This window comes from Rhincodon typus, chromosome 5 (genome assembly GCF_021869965.1).
Source record: "Rhincodon typus isolate 14 chromosome 5, sRhiTyp1.1, whole genome shotgun sequence".
Taxonomy (NCBI): Eukaryota; Metazoa; Chordata; class Chondrichthyes; order Orectolobiformes; family Rhincodontidae; genus Rhincodon; species Rhincodon typus.
The window spans coordinates 33,403,130-33,422,431 of NC_063336.1; the positions used below are offsets into that span (position 1 = coordinate 33,403,130).

At 38.9% G+C, this 19,302-nt stretch overlaps 1 protein-coding gene across 3 annotated transcripts in view; it reads right to left on the reverse strand.

Moving 5' to 3' along the window:
• ibtk (inhibitor of Bruton agammaglobulinemia tyrosine kinase) overlaps positions 1-19,302 on the reverse strand; it is a 131,673-nt gene that overhangs the window by 91,275 nt on the left and 21,096 nt on the right. For all 3 annotated transcript variants that reach the window (XM_048596723.1, XM_048596724.1, XM_020528205.2), the window contains exons 2-5: positions 14,726-15,480; positions 12,066-12,162; positions 11,031-11,155; positions 6,889-6,999 (exon numbers count right to left, since the gene is read on the reverse strand). In XM_048596723.1, coding sequence (XP_048452680.1) covers positions 6,889-6,999; positions 11,031-11,155; positions 12,066-12,162; positions 14,726-15,049 — 657 coding nt within the window. In that variant the 5' untranslated portion in view covers positions 15,050-15,480. The remainder of the gene's footprint in view (positions 1-6,888; positions 7,000-11,030; positions 11,156-12,065; positions 12,163-14,725; positions 15,481-19,302) is intronic.

Consider the following 19,302-nt stretch of genomic DNA (forward strand, 5'->3'; position numbering starts at 1 on the left):
TGCTCCTCTGATGCTGCCTGGCCTGCTGTGTTCTTCCAGCCCTACACCAAGTTATCTCAGACTCCAACATCGGCAGTTCCTACTATCTCCAATGGTGAAACAATGATGTGTCCTGTTTCTGTACTGTAATGGCTATCATGTTTGTCTCACACAGTCAAATAAAGCTAGTGGAAATACACAAGAGGATTAGAGCCCTGGGATGTGAGTGAAACTTGAGGAAATTACCAAGGTAGAGAATGGAAAGATCTTGAATTGATTTAACCTCACAAAGATAAGGATTTAATATTTTGGGCATTGCAAAGTTCAAGAGTAGAGTCATACAGCATACAGACAAAACTTTAGGTGAGCTGAAGTTTATGCAGTTTGGAGGATGAGAGATTAACCAATAAAACTTTGAAGCACCAGAGTCCGTAAGTGTCAAATAGCTGGGCGACAACTGTACATTCCAAATATGACCTCCATGTCTTCAGATGATATTGTAAAAAGCATCATTGTGTTGATGAGAAAGAGGTTGAGGCCAGGTATGCATCTTTGAGAAGCAAAATCATGAAGGGGTGGGAAAAGAATACATTGATAATGATGTTCCAGCTATATCTGGATAGGTGAGAGGAGTCAAGCAAAGACAGTTTCACTGAACTAGACAATGAATAAAGGATAAATGTTGGCAGAGGTGGTGTGATGAATTAAGAGAAGAAATGGGCAACGCGGAAAAATGCACCAAAATCACAGACACAAAAAGAGCATCATTTGTAACAAAGGCTGTTTTAGTAGCGTAACAAGGATAGAAACAAGACTGAAACAACAAACTTCACAGATCTCCGAGACAGCAACACATTTAAGGACTTTGGAACAAGGAAAGAAGACTGAAGAATGAAAATTGATTTATGGACAGATATCAAGCTTGGACTTTTTGAAGAGTGGAAATCTTGCAAGATGGCCAGAGCGAAATTAGGCGTGGAGCAGTTTTGTGGAAATGGGACTATGGGACTATGGGACTCGGTAGTGGGCTACATTGGTCAGATGAAATTTGAGATGCCATGAGGAAATAGACAATTCCAAAGATTTACAACCCTCTGAGTAAAAACGTTTTCTTCATTTCAGTCCAAAGTGACATTCTCCATTGTTTTTAAATTACGCTCCCTGGCTCTAGGCTTCTCAACAAGGGGAAACTTCATATCTGCTTCTACCCTGTTTATCTCCAAGTATTTTGCAAGTTTTAAATTTTGGAAATTTTAGTGAAAAAAAGCCATGGACTGTTTGCACTTGCTTTGAAATTAACAGTTGATAAGACGGCATAGAAAGATTTAACCAAATAGAATCTATTGGTTCAAAATTTCAACAGGAAATTAAAAGCAGAATTCCCACCCCTAATCAAGGTCCAGAGATTGTTGGGATGCTAAACATCTGGCCATGATATCACATACTGGCCACCAGATTAGTACAATAGTGCTGACCAAAAGTATCGGATATCGTACATTCAATTCTAGGAGAAAATAGCACCCTTAGGAGAGAAAACTGGCAAGGAATTCAAAGAAAGTTACACACACTTCAATACTGTTTTTATAAATAACTCAAATTAATTGTATTTCCATTCCGAAGACTCAAAAAATTGTTCATTATAAGCCTGTGCACGTTTAAACAGGGACACTGCGAAAATCATTGCCTTTAACTGATCCCAGAAAAATCTTGTAATGCATCCAAGTCTTAAAGCAAACTCATACTGTACCCTCACACCAGGTGGCAATAATAACACAACTAGTAACAATCCTGAAATTCTCACTCAGAGATAGTAAGAACTGCCGATACTGGAGTCAGAGATAACAGAGTGGATCTGGAGTAACACAGCAGGCCAGGCAGCATCAGAGGAGCAGGAAAGTCGACATTTCGGATTGGGTCCCTTCTTCAGAAGAAGTGTAGAAGGGTAAATAGAGTAGAATCAATATCAGTATCATGTGTTGAATTATGATACATTATATTTGGAAAATTGGATTTAAAATGAAGGCAGATGAACGTGGTTAGGTTTAGGGTTCTCTAAAAGGTAATTTATTTTTTAAAAAATCAGGTCAGAAACTCCTTTGAAACAGTAACCTCAGTGCATCAATTGAAAAGAAGCATGTTACTGCAGTCAATTGCCTGGCATGACTCCTGTAGTGTTAAGTGGACAAAACATTTTATTCTGTTGGATTTTCAACAGACCAGAAAGCCATTGGTGTTGGCTTTTGGGATTAGTTCCAAAAATCTCTCCCAGCAGGAGAATCAAGCTTTTAGTTCACAGAAACCAGTCATGCTAGCTTCAGTTTGTGGGACCTCCAAGCCAGGACAGTTTGGATAGAAATCTTAAGGTTCATCACAGCTGTAAAGTTTCATGCCAGATAACTCTGATAAGAATCTTAAAACCATTCACACATCCAAGGGAAAGAAACGAGGAAGAGTCAATTAAGTAAAAACAGGAGTTGAAACAGAAATGAAATTTCTCTGGAATTGAGTATCTGAAAAAGGAGTAAAAACCGAAAGAACTGCAGATGCTGAAAAAGGAGTGTTGGGAAACAAGTTGAAACTTTGTTTTGCACTGTTTAGATCTTTCTAACTGCATGTCCATATATATGGCTGTTTGATTATTTTTCTTTTTACATATAAACTTATGTTCTGCTGTGAAAGAACATCTGCAACCTCACATGACTTTTCAGTGATTAAGTGTCATGGTAACAAGCTGTAAAAGTTAAACTTATGATCTATCAAGCCTGATTTCATTCTGGAGTCTGACTTGTCCAGTATTACCATCAGCTGAGACCTGATGTCTCATCACGTCAACCATTTTAAGGAAATTCTTTGAAATAGTAATATGCACTATGGATAATTTGGAACAAATGGGTATTTGAATTTGTAGAAGGCATTTGTTAAGGCACCACATGAAACGTTATGGCAGAAAATAAAAGCTCATTATTTAGGGAGCTAATATATTGACACAGGAAATTAGCTAGAAAAGAAATGGACATAAATGGGTGAAATAAAGATGAAATAAAACGTCCCGGGATCAGTGCCGAGATCTCGACGATTGACAAATTGGATGAATGGACCAAAGATCTGGTTGTTTAAACTCTATTTAAAGGAAGGACCCAAATGTGTTACAGGCAGTTTAGAGAGGTTTACTGAACTAACACATGGAACAGGTAAATTGTCTCATGAGGGAAGATTAGACAGAGTCAACTGGTATACGTTGGAGACAAGAGTAATGGATGCCTTGATTGAAAATATACAAGATCCTGAGGAGTCTTGACAAGGTAACAATGGCAAGGATACACAAGAACATAAGAAAGAGTGTTAGGAGTAGGACGTTCACCTTTGAGTTTGCACCACCAATCTACGAGATCATGGTGGAGGAGGTGTCCTAGGCCTCAACTCTTCTTTTATGCCAGCATAACCGTCAACTCATTAATATTTTTAAAATATATATACACCTCCTCTTTAAATACTTTGTGATCTAGCCTCCGTAACTCTCCAGTTTAGAGATTTCCAGAATTTCACTATCCTCATGGATGAAATTCCTTCACATCTCAGTTTTTAAACAAACACCCCCTTATTCTGTAACTATGTCCCCAAGTTTAGTTGAAACACCACAATATCTATCCTATGTGTTTCAATAAGACCATTCCTCATTCTTCTCAGCAATAAGGAATATAGGCTTGACCTGTTTAGCTGTGATTGATAAGTAAACCCCCTCATCCCAGGAAGCAGCCTGGTAAATCTCTTTTGAACTGCCTTCAATTTCTGCACATTCTTTTCCTTTTCAAAAAAAAAAAATACAGGGACCAAAATTATATACAGTACTTCAGTTGCTAACATTTTGCCTTTCATGCACAAGAATACCCAGATCTGTCTATCCTACACATTTTTGCAGTCTGTCTCCATCTAAACAGTAGTCTCCTTTTGATTCTTCCTCCCAAAGTGCATGACCTCACACTTTAAAGTAAACTCCATCTGCCAAGTTTTTGCCCACTGACTCAACCTACCTATAAACCTTTGTAGATTTGTTATGTCCTCATCACAATATGCTCTGCCACCTTTTTCTCCCCACTATCAGCAGCAAATTTGGATGGATTACGTTCGGCTTCCCCTCCTAGGTGATTTTCCCTAAATCAGAGAACATATAACTTGGGTCACTGTTTGACAATACAATCTCCCCATTTAAATAAATTTCTTCCTGTCAGAAGGATGAGTCATTGGAACTCTATTCATCAAAAGGCAACATGTGAATTTGAATTTGTCCATTTGAATTTTTTAAGGTGCAGATAGATTCTCAATTAGCAAAGAGGGTGAAAGGTTATCGGAGGTAAACAGAAATATGGAGTTGAGATTAAAATTAGCTCAGCAATTATAAGTGGCAGAGCAGGCTTGAAGGGCCAAGTGGCCTATTCCTACTCCGAATTTTTATGAAAGGCAAACACTTACTTCCTCTCTCAACAACTGCTCCAATTGTGAAGAACTTCCCTCGGTTTCTGAATCCATGGCTGCAACCTGAAGCTTCCATGAAATCCAGCAAGAGTTCAAGGATACTTTCACATTTTCTATTCACACCATTTGAGACTAAACTCAAATACCCACTGTGTCTCAATACTTTCAGGGCCTGACTCTGAAAAAGATCAAAACTGCACCCAAACCTGCATTCATAAAACACCTTACAAATGAAAAAGTCACAAATTCCTTTATCAAGCATGAGAAATGGGCACAGATAGCTAAGAGATGCAAAAAGAAGTTTTTATTGCCCATAACGAAGCAAAGTGAGAATGGGAAGCACAAGCCATCTTTTTTTAAAATATTTGGCCAAGATGTTAATTGACTCAGATACCTAAAAAAGTAACGAAACTGCCAGTGTGTCAAAAAAAGAAATTGACAAACTGTGCTCGAGGCTCACCACCTCCCTTACAACATGCCAATCTCACAAGGAACTTAGTGAAATAAACTCAATAACTTATAAAACACCCAAAATAGTTAACCAACATCTTTGCTACATGAATATAATAGTATCCACAAGATGACGGCCACTTCAACATGAAGAAGGAATAAATACCAGGATAGCTGACAATTCTTAATAAGGAACCGAGAACAACATACTCACCCCCATAGTCAAATGGTGTGAGCTAGCTCAAGATAATGTACAAGAGCTTTCCAGATCTCTCAGATGTTCTAACAATTCAGTTCCTCTCTGATTAAGGAAGAAATGACTGGTGTTGATGCATTAATACTTATTTACTAACTTTCTGGCTTTTCTATTCCGGAAAGCTTAAAAAAAAAATCAAAGATCGCAGTTTGCAAATCCAACTGTAGAATGCAAGTGGAACTTCCCTATGAACTCGGGCTACAGCAACTGCTTTAGTTCTGTGACAAAGAGGAGGTTCGACCCACGGGTAGAGCAATGGGTCTCAAATTCAGCAAGGCGGAACAGGAACTGAACACTATGCAAATCTAACCTACATCAGCTGTTCAGGCAACCGAGCCAATCAGCCTCAAAGAGAGTCTGATTTTCTGCAGTAAAATATACTTTCATATGCATGTTTGGTCTGGAGCTGTGAACACAAGGAATAGGCACCAATTTTCTTTCAATTATGAATGAGTAGGACTGTCCACCTAGGAAATTCTGTGTCACTGAGTTCTATGTTTCCTGGTATGGCAGATGTTTTCAAAAGATGGAATTAGTCCTTGAATTGAAGATGGCTGGCATTCCTTGTTGAATTCCTCTAGGTGGATACTTTGTGCAGGACATCTTTTAAGATGGGAATGCTGTTGAACATCAGTGGACACACAATTGTTGCCAGAAGGCAGATCCAACTCCCATACCAAGGGAATCACGACAATAGGCGATCTTCCTACTTCAATCACTGCAATAGCCATTGATATCACATGAATAGCTTCCGTCTGAATCACCATTGAGGACCTGTTCGGATCGCATTTTGTCTGGTTCACGTACTGCAACCTACCATCATCGGTGACCCCATCAGGGTTACCATAAATTCTTTCCGTGGAGGAGAGGCTTGAGCGTTCTATTGATCCCATGGGCAATGCTGTCAGGAGCTCCCAATGCGAGTACAACTGTAGTGACAAACTCAAAAGATGCAAATGCTGTCTCCTGTGTACTGGCCAAGATTTCTGTTCACAAATTGCGAAAAATACAACCAATGGTGCAAAAGCACCACAGCTTCCAGCAGGCTCACCTACAACATTCAAAATCTGCCATTCACTGTTCCAGAGAACACACTGATAGTTCTGCCATTCCTATTTTAAAGCAATAAACACTTCCAATTTAAAAACACTGCTCGTTTTGCCTCACCTTTTATAGATTTTCTATGCTAAAGGATAGGGCTACTAATGGGGGACTACAAATGCTTTCTCATTAGTTCTCCTAGCATTTCACTCTTCTTCAGGGGCAGGAATTTAAACCCAAGTCGATGGAAGGGGTGCAAGTGCTGCATTTGCAATGAAGGTTGGGTTTGCAGACTTTGAGATCTTTATAATTTCTCAGCATTCAAGAATAGAAAGGCCCGAAAGTTAGAAAGTCGGCAATAATGCTTCACCACCAGTCACTTCTTCCTTGATGAGAGAGGAATTGAATTTTCTTCAGCTCATGTTTTTTTTTTGCCATATCCCATGCTTGAAGTTCTCACTACTTATGTCAATGTGAAGATTTACTACAGCAAGACGAAATTTTCACTGCAGCCCAGAGAGAAATAGGATTTTGTTTTCTGGGCAGTCACCAGGGGACAGAGTTTACAGGAAAATCTGGGTGACCATGGACTAACCCTGTTCCATGATTTTTCAAAATCTCTTATTTATTCTCCTAAATACAAAAGCAAGAACATTTTAAGAAAAAATTAACATAGAAATTCTACCTACAAGATATGTTTGCTCATCTCCATGTCCAAGTCGACCGCCTTGGCCATGGCCACAGGTGTACACATGGCCTTTTTGGGAAAGGAACACTGAATGAAACTTGCAAAGCACAACCTGAAAAACAAGGAAGTCAAGTGTGTTATTTAAGATTTAAGTACAGGCTAATTACTTTACTCACTGCTCCCACTTATACACTTGAGTAATAGCTATCTAAATTGTAAGCATAGAAAATAGGGGTAGGCCATTCAGCCCTTTGAGTCTGCTTCACTATTCAATATGATCATGGCTGATCATCCAACTTAGTAAGCCACTCCTGCTTTCTCCCCATATCTTTTGATCCTTTTAGAACCAAGTACTGTATCTACCTCCTTCTTGAAAACATTCAATATTTTAGCTTCACCGCTTTGTGATAGAAAACTCCACAGGGTCATCCTTTCTGGGTGAAGAAACTTTTCCTTCATCTCAGTCCTAAATGGCCTACACTGTAACCTTAAACTGTGAACTGTACAGAATTCAGTCTCCAGAAGTAATATTAAAAAGTAATTTCTGGTTCCAAACACAGTAACAAGATAATAGAACATAAAAAAAACACAGCACAGGAACGTGCCCTTCAGCCCACCATCTCTATTCCATGATGCCATTCTAAACTAATTCCATTTGCTTGCACATGATCCCTCCATTCCCTGCCTGTTCATGTCTTTTTAAATGCCTCTTAAACATTGCTATCATATCTGCTTCTACCACTTCACCAGCACTGCATTCCAGGCACCTACCGCCCTCTGTAAAACAGACTCTGACATTTACTGACGTAATCTAACTGGTCTGCAATTCACTGTTTTTTCTACTTCCTTTTTTTTTTAAAAAAGATAGTGGGAATATATTTGCTGTCTAATCCATATGAACTCCTCCAGAGTCTACAGAAGTTTGGAAAATGACCACTAATGCACCTAATATTTCCAGGGCCACTTTCTTTAATACCCTGGGATGTACATTATCAGGCTGTCGTGAATTGTCAGGCTTTAGTATTTATATAAATGATTCTGAGATGGTGTTGAGGGCAAAATCTCTAAATTTGCTGATGATACTAAGCTAGGGAGAATAGCGAATTATGAGGATGACACGGAGCGACTGTCATCAGAAACAGTTTCAAATTTAACTTAATTATTGCTTTTCCAAATATAAATACCCTTAACATGATTCGTTTGTTCACGTTGCAAGCAAGTCAAATCAATCTAGACCAGATTTATTGCTCATTTCCAATTGACCAGCAGAAGGTGGTGGGGAGCTGTCTTCTTTGAATCACTACAATCCGTGTAACAAAGGTTCATTCACAGTGCTATTAGGAAGGGACTTCCAGGATCTTCACCCAGGGGCAGGGAAGGAACAGTGACATAGTTCCAAGTCAGGATGGCGTGCACCATTCAGGAGAATGTGCACGTAGTGATGTTCCTACGCATCTGCTGCCCTGGTCCTTCCCATTAATAGATGGCACAGGTTCCGAAGGTTCCAGTTAAAGAGCCTTGGTAAATTGCAGCAGTGCATCTTGTATACGGTACACACTGCTGTCATTGTGTGGCTATGTTGGAAGAATTGAGTTGGGTGGGAGGGGGAACTGTGACAAGGATGCAGAGATCCCTCAGCATGATCTGGACAGGTTGGGGGAAGTGGGCAAATCAACGGCAGATGCAGTATAACTTGGATAAAAATGAGGTTATTCACTTTGGAAGCAAAAACAAGAAGGAAAATTACTACCTGAATGACTGTAAATTGGGAGAGGGGCAGTGTGCAATGGTACCTGGGTGTCCTTGTGCGCCAGTTGAAGAAGCATGCAGGTGCAGCAGGTGGTAAGAAGGCAAATTGTATGTTGGCCTTCATTGTGAGAGGTTGCGAGTACAAGAGCAAGAATGTGTTGTTACAGTTATACAGGGCCTTGGTGAGGCCACACCTAGAATATTGCGTGCAGTTTTGGTCTTCTTTTCGGAGGAAGGATGCTCTTGCTCTCAAGGGAGCGCAGCGAAGGTTTACCAAGCTGATTCTGGGGATGGCAGGACTGACGTATGAAGACAGATTGACTAGGTTAGGATTGTTTTCACTAGAGTTCAGACGAATAAGGGGAGATCTCGTAGAGGCTTATAAAATTCTAACAGGACTAGACAGGGGAGATGCAGGGAGGATGTTCCCAATGGTGGGTGTGTCCAGAACCAGGGGTCACAGTCTGAGAATTCAGGATAGACCATTTTAGGACAGAGAGGAGAAGACATTTCTTCAGCCAAAAAAAAAGTGATGAGTCTGTGGGAATTCATTACCACAGGAAGTAGTTGATGCCAAAACATGGAATGTATTCAAGAGGCAGCTGGATATAGCACTTGGGGCGAATGGGATCAAAGATTATGGGGAGAAAGCAAGATTAGGCTATTGAATTGGACGATTGGATGTGATCTTGATGAATGGCGGAGCAGGCTCGAAGGGCCAAATGGCCTTCTCCTGCTCCTAACCTCTGTTTCTATGTTAAGGTGGTAAATAGGGTGTGAATCAAGTGTGCTGCACGGTTCTGGATGGTCTTGAACTTTGAGAGCTGGTGGAGAGTAATTACATGGCTAGTGCAGTTAGGTTTCTTTTCCCAGATTCATTCAACAGAGATGGATTGCATCAACTAGACCAGCAGTCACTGACCATCCCTAATTGCCCTCCCAAAAATGACGGCAAGCCACCTTCTTTAACTGCTGTAACCCACAGTTGGGAGGGGTAGGCTCACCTACAGTGCCATTAGGAACAGAGTTCCAAGACTTACGGATATTGATAGCGAGAGGTTCAGAACAGATTTACATCAAATCAGTGACATGGAAACACTATCACTTAGGTTCACTTCCAACTCACACTCAGAACTATATCACCATTCCTTCAGCGTCACTGGATCAATATCATGGGACTCCCTCCCTAACAGTACTGTGGGAATACCTAAACCACTGAGACAATGGCAGTTTAAAGGTAGCTCATCATCATCATCTTAAGGACAAGACCTCACAACCTATGAATGAATTATTATTATTATTATTATTATTTAAATTATTGACAGCAGTTTATTTGGCTGTTCAAAACACACACTGCAATTTAAAACAGTAAAATCAATAAATCAGCAACTTCCTCCACACACACCCCACCATAATGCTCTGGTCTGACTGATGGCATGCACCATAATGTCCAAATTATGTTAACATTATTTCCTTTTACACCACTCAGCAGCATTACTATCGATTGCGTACATTCCACAATTAGGATTTAAGTAGTCTGAATTGTTTGTTTGCCAAATTGTATGAAGTGACACAGTAGTTGCAGTATTTTTAATATAATTGGTCAGAAACAAAGTCAACACAATGTATTGACCACTGGTGCAAGAAAAGTTATAAATACTTGCGTTTATTGAAAGAGGGAAATTTTAGAGATTGTAATCCTGTGGCTCACAGGACATTTGTTCTGATTTGGAGTAAAACCAAAATAGTGAAGCACTGGTTGTGCAATTTCTTCAATAGTTAGAATCTCATCCCTGAAATACAGCACCAGAAAGATTCTTCAGATTGAGTTTAACATTAAATCAGTTTGAAAGAAACAGTTACATCCACGCAGCACCTGTCTCAGATTGTCTCCGTGTGCTCTGAAGTACTTCAGTGACAATGAATTGCTTTGAATTGTAATTATTGCTGCTTTGTGAACAAATGCAGTAGCCACTCTGTACAGAATAATCTGCACACAGCAAAATTCTATCAATGATCAGTGAAGAGTTTTCATTGTTGAGAAAGATACGTTAGAATAAGGAGATCCCCTGTTGGTTATGCTTCGAGTAGTGCTTTGGGGACTTTAGCATCTGTCCAAAGAGACAGGTAGGGCTGTCTGAACATTTTATCCAAAAAAGGTTATACTTATGAAAATAGTCTGATGCATCCACCTACCTTAATTGCTCAGGTCCTGAAGTTGAAAGTTAACCCATAAACCTCGAACTTAGAGGCAAGAGCACTACCAAGTGGAGACAAACAGGCACAGCCACAATGTAATTATCAAAAACAAAATTGTTAACTATCTGCTGAGCATCCTGCTATTCCGCATAAGAGATTCTAAAAAAGATGTTGACCGTAGTAAAGTTTTTGTACCTCCTTGATGTAGATCCCTGACCTGGAGAAGTAGTCCACAAGCTCAGGATGATGCTTGCTTTGTTGGCTTCCATGACCAAGGGTAAAATTAGTGTTGTTACCCCAGGTATAGACTTCAGTGGGATCTGGAAAATAAATCTGAATATACATGTCAAAAATTCAAAAGCCATTGAACCACATAAAAGTGGAAAGTTGCTGAGCCATATAGTTAATATATTTATTACAGGAAATGCAACTTGCGGCAGACTAATGGAAATAAATCAAAAATTTCTGCAACGTTAGAACTCTAAACAAACAGAGTTAGAGAATCATACACATCTTTGGTTAAATATCTTTTATGGTGCTTTTAGAATGTTTTGCCAATCCTGTTAAATTGCTAAATGTCATAACTAGCCAAGAGGAAAAGCAGATGGCCTATTTCCAACATCTGCTAATGCCAACTGAAGGTCACCATATCCTTTATTTCCTTCCTCCAAGAAACCATCTCATGTCATCAGCATCTCCCCAGTCTTTGCTAGACTTTCAACGAAACTAGTCACAAAGCAAATCATGACCTTCACATCGTAAATCACTGGCAAAGAACGTCAAGTTGCATTTTTACACTAGCCATGGGTTTGCTATGTTGGTGGCATAAGAAGTACAAATTTATTTTTAAGATGTAATTAACCACTGCTCTAATTCTGTTAGCATCTGCAGCAGATAACTAGTATTGCATATACTGAATTTCACAAAAGGCTCTTGTGGCACAGTGGTAGCATCCCTTCCACTAGGACAGGAGACCCAGCTTCAAGTCCCACCTGCTCCAGTGGTGCAGTATGACATCTCTGAACAGGTTGGTTAGAAAATATAGACTGACGATTTCAGGCATCTAGTTAAAATTAACCTTTAGAACTCAGCCATATTACTCATAACTGACACTGAAGAGATTATGCAAGTATTTTAAAATAAACAAATAAAACAATAATTCAATGTTTACTTTATTTTAAAACGTTAAGTCACTATACCCAAAGATTGAGAAAGAAGAGATAATTATACCAGTCTTTCTATAAACCACATGTGATGGTCTATCTTTCATGGCCAGGTCTAGTGTAGATAAGCCTTCTTTATCTTGTACATGGAGACTACTCCCATGCTGCAATAAGAGAGTAAAAAGGACAGACCAGAAACCATTAACATTGCATATTTTAAAAGCAGGAGACAAGCAAATTTATTTTAATGTACAATGAAACTGAAATCAGAGACAAAAGTCAGTGAAGTTTTAAAAATGTTTTAAGAGTACTAAATGTAACTTCAAACCTTGCTACAATTATAGCAACTAGATCATAGAAAGGAGTCTTACAACTAGAATTAGTTTTAATTGGGTTATAGTCACATCATCCCACCCTTTCCCCATATCTTTTTGCAAACATTCTTTATACCAATCCAATTTTTTTTTGGGTGACTTTCAGTCTATGCCTCTACAGTAATTTGCCGTGAAACAATTGGTGATCCAATTGTTGTGTGTCTGAAAACAATTTGTTTCCAATTACTAATCTAAGTCATATCTCTTTGCGATTGTTTGTGAAAGCAACAATTCACCATTATTCCCACAAAACCTTGCGTTCTTTTGGAAAATATTCACAAAGGTCCAATAGAATTCGCTAATTTTAAAACATTTCTTCACAGCCATAACCCCATATTCGTGCTAGGATTCTCACAATTCACTCTGGCGTTTTTTAAAAAAAAGGTATAGAAATAGAAGTCCATTTTGGGATATAATGTGCTAACTGTAGATTAAATAGTGGCTTATAACCAATATATTACTTCTGCGATTTAGTGTTCAAGACCTCATATAAAACCTTGTTTTTATGTCTTTTTCTGCAGGTTGAAAATCTGTATCCAGACCACCCAAACTCTACAGAACTTTAAAAAATTCCTAAAGACATGGACGGACACTGTAATGCAGAAAGACTGTTTTCCTTGCTGGTGGGGATCAGAACCAAGGGATATGTTCGCAGAATAAAAGAGAACTCATTCAGTATTGAGATGAGAATGAACTTCTTCACTCAGAAGGTGGTGAATCTTTGGAAACTCTCTACCCAAGAGGGTTGTGGATGCTGAGCCATTAAGTAAGTTCAAAACAGAGATTGATGATTTCATTATTGACAAGAAACCAAAGATAAGTGGAATAGCACATCGAGGTAGATGATCAGCCATGATTGAGGACGGCAGAGTAAGCTTGAGTAGCTGAATGACCTACTCCTATGATCCAATGCTCTCAGACTTTCTATTGCCCCAGACAATTTAACTATTTATCATATTCATTCCTCCCATTTTTCAAAAATAAAATGAACTTCTCATTTAATCGCATTTTCCCAACACTAGTCTGGTAACCCATTCAGAGACACATGAATTCTGGCTCCTACTTACTAAATTACCTATAATAAAAGCAAAATGTTACAGACACTTGAAATCGAAAACAAACAGAAAATTCTGAAGAAACTTAGCAGCTCTGGCAACATCTGTGAAGTGAGAAACAGAACCAATGTTTAGTCCAATATGACTCTTCTTCAGAAATAAGCACTGTTTTGAAAAGTCATCATATCGAACTTGAGACATTAACCAAATTGCCGAAGTTGGTCATGTCAGCAAATTTCAAATAATACTCCTACGTCAATGTCCTATACGCAATCAAAAAAAGTGCTGCGCTGACCATCAATTATATCCCTAAAAGTAAAGATTATCCTTTCACATCTACTCTATGCTTTTACTCGCTGAAGGATCTGTCAATCTATGTACACCTGTTACAAAAATCAAGGCTTTTGTGCTTTCTGAAAATAGTTAATGATGGTTTGACAGTGGTAGACAATGAAGAAATCTTATGACTCTCTTCCAATTTGAGAGAGATTGCAGGATCTCAAAAAAAATGCACAATGCTGCCCCCTCAGCAACATTTCTTCATGGCTCCACATATGGTGATAACACTGGTCTACATCGATAACTCTTGACAACCACTTGTCTCCAAGCTGTTAAATCTCTTCCTGACATACGCTACTGGATGAGCAGAAATTTCTACCAACTGAATATTCCACCACACCCCCACCCTTCCCTTCACTGGTAACCGTATCTGCGGTTGCCAAAGCCCCAGTTTTGGAAGTTCTTCCCTAAACTTCTCCATCACCCTTTCCTCTTTAAGAGGCTCTTTAAACCATACCCCTTTCCCTCAAGCTTTTGGTCATCTGATTAATATTTCAAGTGGCTGAGTGTCACATTTTGTTTGATAAAGTTCCTATGAAGCACTTTCAGATGCTTTATCATATTAAAGGATAACTTGCCATTGTCCTAAACTTAATTTTGGTGAGTAATATTTTCCAACTAATGTCATTAGACACCAGATTGAGACGAGGATTTACATTTCCTAGATCTGCTGGGAGATGTCTTTCTTCCAAACAACATAGTACAGAAACAGAAGTTGCTGGAAAAGCTCAGCAGGTCTGGCAGCATCTGTGAAGAAAAATCAGAGTTAATGTTTCGGGTCTGGTGACCCTTCCTCAGAACTCAAAAACCTATTATTATAGTATATTACAAAAACTGGTAAAAGGAGTTTTTCCTTCCTCGAAGATCCAGATACATCTAGGATATTGGCACAACTACAGACCTGTTGCAACAAGACTAATTGGACTATTAATACATGTGCAAACATAACAAAATAGTACCTTGAGAAGAAACATAGCGCAATCAATGTGTCCATAGAAGATGCTTCTGTGCAGAGCTGTCCATCCAGATTCCTTATCTTTCACTGAAGGGTCAGCCCCTTTCTTTTCAAGGAGCCAATCCAAAACAGATGTTTTGCCACAAGATGCAGCCATGTGTAGAACCGTTCTGCCAAAGCTATCCTTCAGGGAAGCTGCATTGTAGCAATACGATGAAAGGAAGGCTTTATTCTGACATTCAGTTCCCTTGGTCATCACCGAAATCACGTCAAGGGCATGCTGGAGAGAGCGGCACTTTGGAGTGCAGTCTGCTGTCACAGAATTCATCCTGCGCGCACTTCCAGGTCTTCAAAAAAGCCTTAAATTCCAGTGAAGGCTATGGAACTTAACTGCCTGGTAAATGTACTAATCAAGGCGCTAGATTTGTGCTGGTGTTATAAAAACACTGCACTCTAGCAATCTTCTATCCTTCGTTACATTAGTTCAATTCATGACAGCAGTGCTGGTTTAGCAAGAGGAATAATCCTCTAAAGGTATAAAATACTATCTATAATATATGGCACTTTATTGCTATTAAATAGACAAAAATAGAAATTTAATTGTAATATTTTTATGGAAAATAAAAACTTCTGTAAGTTTCCAGTCAAAATATAACCACACTCTCCTGAATGTCATTCCTCTGTAGTCAGCCACCAGAGGGGAAGGGAAGCTCCCCACAACTCCTTTCTTGCTTAAGCCTCCATAATTGTAAGTGCCACCTGTAAAAGTAAATTAAAAAAAAATACACATCAATACTTACACGAGCTATAATATTTCAACCTGGCTGATATACTAGACAAATTCCTAGCTTACCAACTAATTTTCAGTTCTAAGAGTTAGGATGACTCATTCTTAAGTGAGTTTCTAAAAAGTAAGTTGATATATATAGGCAAATATAAGCAGAAAACACTGAAAACGTTTGGTACATTAAAACCATTACAGTGGAACGGAATAAAACAAAAGCTCAGTGGTCCAATGTACAGAATTTCCATGTAATTTGCTGAACAAATACTGGAAACTGACAAGAAAAAGCTGAAATAAAAACAAGAGGGATCAGAAACACTCACCAAATTGGCAACATGTACACAGGGAGAAACATAATTAAAGTTTCATATGACTTCTCGAAATTTCAAATTTATCTTCACGGACACAAGCTGCCAGGCCTGCTGGGCGTTTTTCTATCCAGAAATGCTGCCACCGCTGTGTATTTCCAGCATTTTCTACTTTTGTTTCAGATTGAGCATTTGTATTTTGCTTTTTGATAAGAATCGGCAACTATGGCTACTGCGCCCATTCAATATGATGACATTCTGAATGAACCAAGAACCTTCCCAAAAATAGAATAACATTGGAACCAACCTTTTTTCTTCTTTTTACACAGAGCATAAAACATTAGAGTGTTTGGAAGACTGACCTAATCTTTCATTCTGTTTGTAAGTCACAAATCACAAAAGTACTGCTCTCAGATTATTCTTATCATTCAATGCTATCTTTAATGGGTATCTTCATTTAAAATATAAAAAAGATTCTGTCCAAAGGTATGCGATATAAATAGAAACTAATTTTAAAAAGAAAAACTGCATGCAAGAAAATATAACTGTACAAGAGAAATTTGCACAAAAAAGTCAACTTGATTTAAGGGTATAAGTAAGGCAAATCACAGTTCAATTTTCAGGATAATCGGACAGACTGCTCCTCCAAGTAACACTGGTCAAGTTTACAGTAAGGTTTAAGTCATTTCAGTATCCCTCGGTCTACCAGACTTCACTTGTCTCCAAAGCCTGTGTACTATGTGGTGTCATGGAAATAATTATAGCTATATGCAGAGGAAAAATAAATTAGATTTAGTGTTTTTCCACTGTTGCATTACAATTTGTCATTAGTTTTGTGCTATTCAGAAACTCAGCCAAGTTTTTTTTATATAAGCCCAGTATTATACTCCAGGCTTCAGTCTTCTAAAATTCTAAAAGGAATGCTTTCCAATTGTTTTTTAAAAAAATACAGCACAAATTATGCCATTTAAGGGAATCTGTCACATAATTATATAATCAGTTCCTGAGTTACAAATGAATTTCTTCTCGTATACAAACTGACTTACAAACATACTCAAGTCAGAACACAATACAGTATAATATAACAAACAGAGAAATTGCTGGAAAAGCTCAGCAGGTCCGACAGCATCTGTGGAGACAAGGCAGAGGTAGCATTTTGGGTTAAGCGGCCTTTCCTCAGAACATAACATAATACAAACATTTGTTTATTCTTATGGCTGTTATGTATGTTGGATCTTTGAAATATAATATAAAAACATCCCAAGACACAATAATGCAGCATTATAAAACAAGATGGAAGAGATGGAAGAGTGCGAGAGTGTTCCAGAAGCCAAGGTAACTGAAGAGAAAGCAAGTGATGGGGCACACTGTCCTAGTTGCCCTTGAGGTGAGCTGCCTTCTTGAACTACTGCAGTTCGTTTGCTGTTGATACACCCATAATGCTACTTTGAAGGGCGTTCTAGGATTGTGACCCAGTGACATGGAACAGCAATACACTTCCAGGTCAGGATGGTGGGCACCTTAACTCTATAAGAAATAGAAGCAGAAGTAGGCCATTCAAACCATCACATCTGCTACACCATTCAATAAGATCATGGCTGATCTAATAAGCCTCAACTACACATTCCTGTCTTTTCTCCAAAACCATTATTCCCTTACCAATAACAAAAAAAATCTGTCTACCTCAGTCTTGAATATACATAACAATCAAACCAAATAGCAAAGAATTCCACAGATTCACCACCATTTGGGAGACAAAATTCCTCATTTCAATCTCCCTTTTATTCTGAGATTATTGCCCTTTAGTCCTAAATCCCTCAACTGCAAACAACCTTTCCATATCTAACTTGTTGGGTCCCCTAAAAAAAAAGTCTTATATGCATCAATAAAGTCACCTCTCATTCGTCTAAACTTCAATCTATTCAACCTCTGTTCATAAGAGGGTCAGGGGGGAGTAATAAGGACAGGAGCTCAGTGGATCTCAGATTGGAATGTCAGTCAGCTTGTTATTTCTAAACACCTGCACTGATAATGACAACACCTTCCATCATTTTAATAATATCAAGAGTAAACTGATGAGATGGTAATTGACGAGGTTCAATTTGTTCTGTTTTCTTTTTGTACAGGATGTACCTGGGCAGTTTTACACACTGTCAGATAGATGCCAGGTGTTGCAGCTGTACTGGAAAGCTTGGCTGAGGAGCACAAGTCTTCAATACTATTGCTCGAATGTTGTCAGGGTCCAAAGCCTATGCAGCATGCAGTGCCTTCAACAGTTTCTTGATATCATACATAGAGATCCAATTTGGCTGAGGACAGGTACCGGTGATGCTGGGACCTGTGCAAGGAGGCCCAGATGGACAGCCCCACTTTGATGACATTGCTAGCTCAGCCTTTGGCCAACTGAGGAAAAAGTTCTCAAGCCCAAGACAAATGTCATAGTTTGCCAGGCATTAAATGATCCCTGTGCTGTTACATGCTTACATATAAGAGACTCAGAGACTTGGATGCCTGGAGCAAATACTTTAAAACAGTGGACAAGTACAAGTCTTCACAAGATCCTCCAAATCCTGAGACTAGAAAGCTGGCCCAATAGCAGAGTCTTTTAACAAGTCAACATGTCCAGCGCCAAAGTACTAATCACTCAAGACCAACTCCGCAGGTCATTCATACGCCTGACAGCAAACTCTCAAAGCAACCATTCTAATCAGAACTCATTTGCAGCAGAACATTTCCAAGAGGAGAGCAGGGACATTTTTGGAGAACACTGAAAAGGTCAAACATTCGCTCCAACTACTGGGAATCCTTGGACTGTGACACCCAAAATGAAAAAGGCTCATTCAGGAAAGCACCAAATACAGACTTGACCAGGAGCACATCAATGATAAAATCTAGACAGAGCGCAGACAAATCTCCAAACATCTCATCTGCTTGACTCTAAGTACTACCTGCTTCACACGCGGCACAATTTGCTGATCTTGCATTGGACTTAGCAGCCATCTGCCTCCCCATCAAAACTGAATGGAAGCGAATCAATATTGATCCCAAGTGACTTGTCTTAGGACAAGACTTGTGCATAACAAAGTACAAAAGAGAAGCAAATAGGGAAATTAACCTCTTCACTAACTATTACAGAAAATCAATTTAGATGAGCTGGGTATAAAATAAAATTGAAGGCAACTAAAAGGTATTTTTCACATTGTAGAAAATTACAATGATATCCGAGCCATGTAGTAAATATCATCTACAGGCTGTATGTCAGTAATTCAACAAAATTATTTTGATAACATCTTCCTGTGTCATCAAAAGAAAAAAGGAGAACCATAAATGCCAAGGAAACTTCATTATATCCATGCCGCATGCTATCCTGACTTGACCATATAATTAGCATGGACAAAAACAAAGTTGCTGGAAAAGCTCAGCAGGTGTGGCAGCATCCATGAAGGAGAAAACAGAGTTAAAGTTTCGGGTCCAGTGACCCTTCCTCAG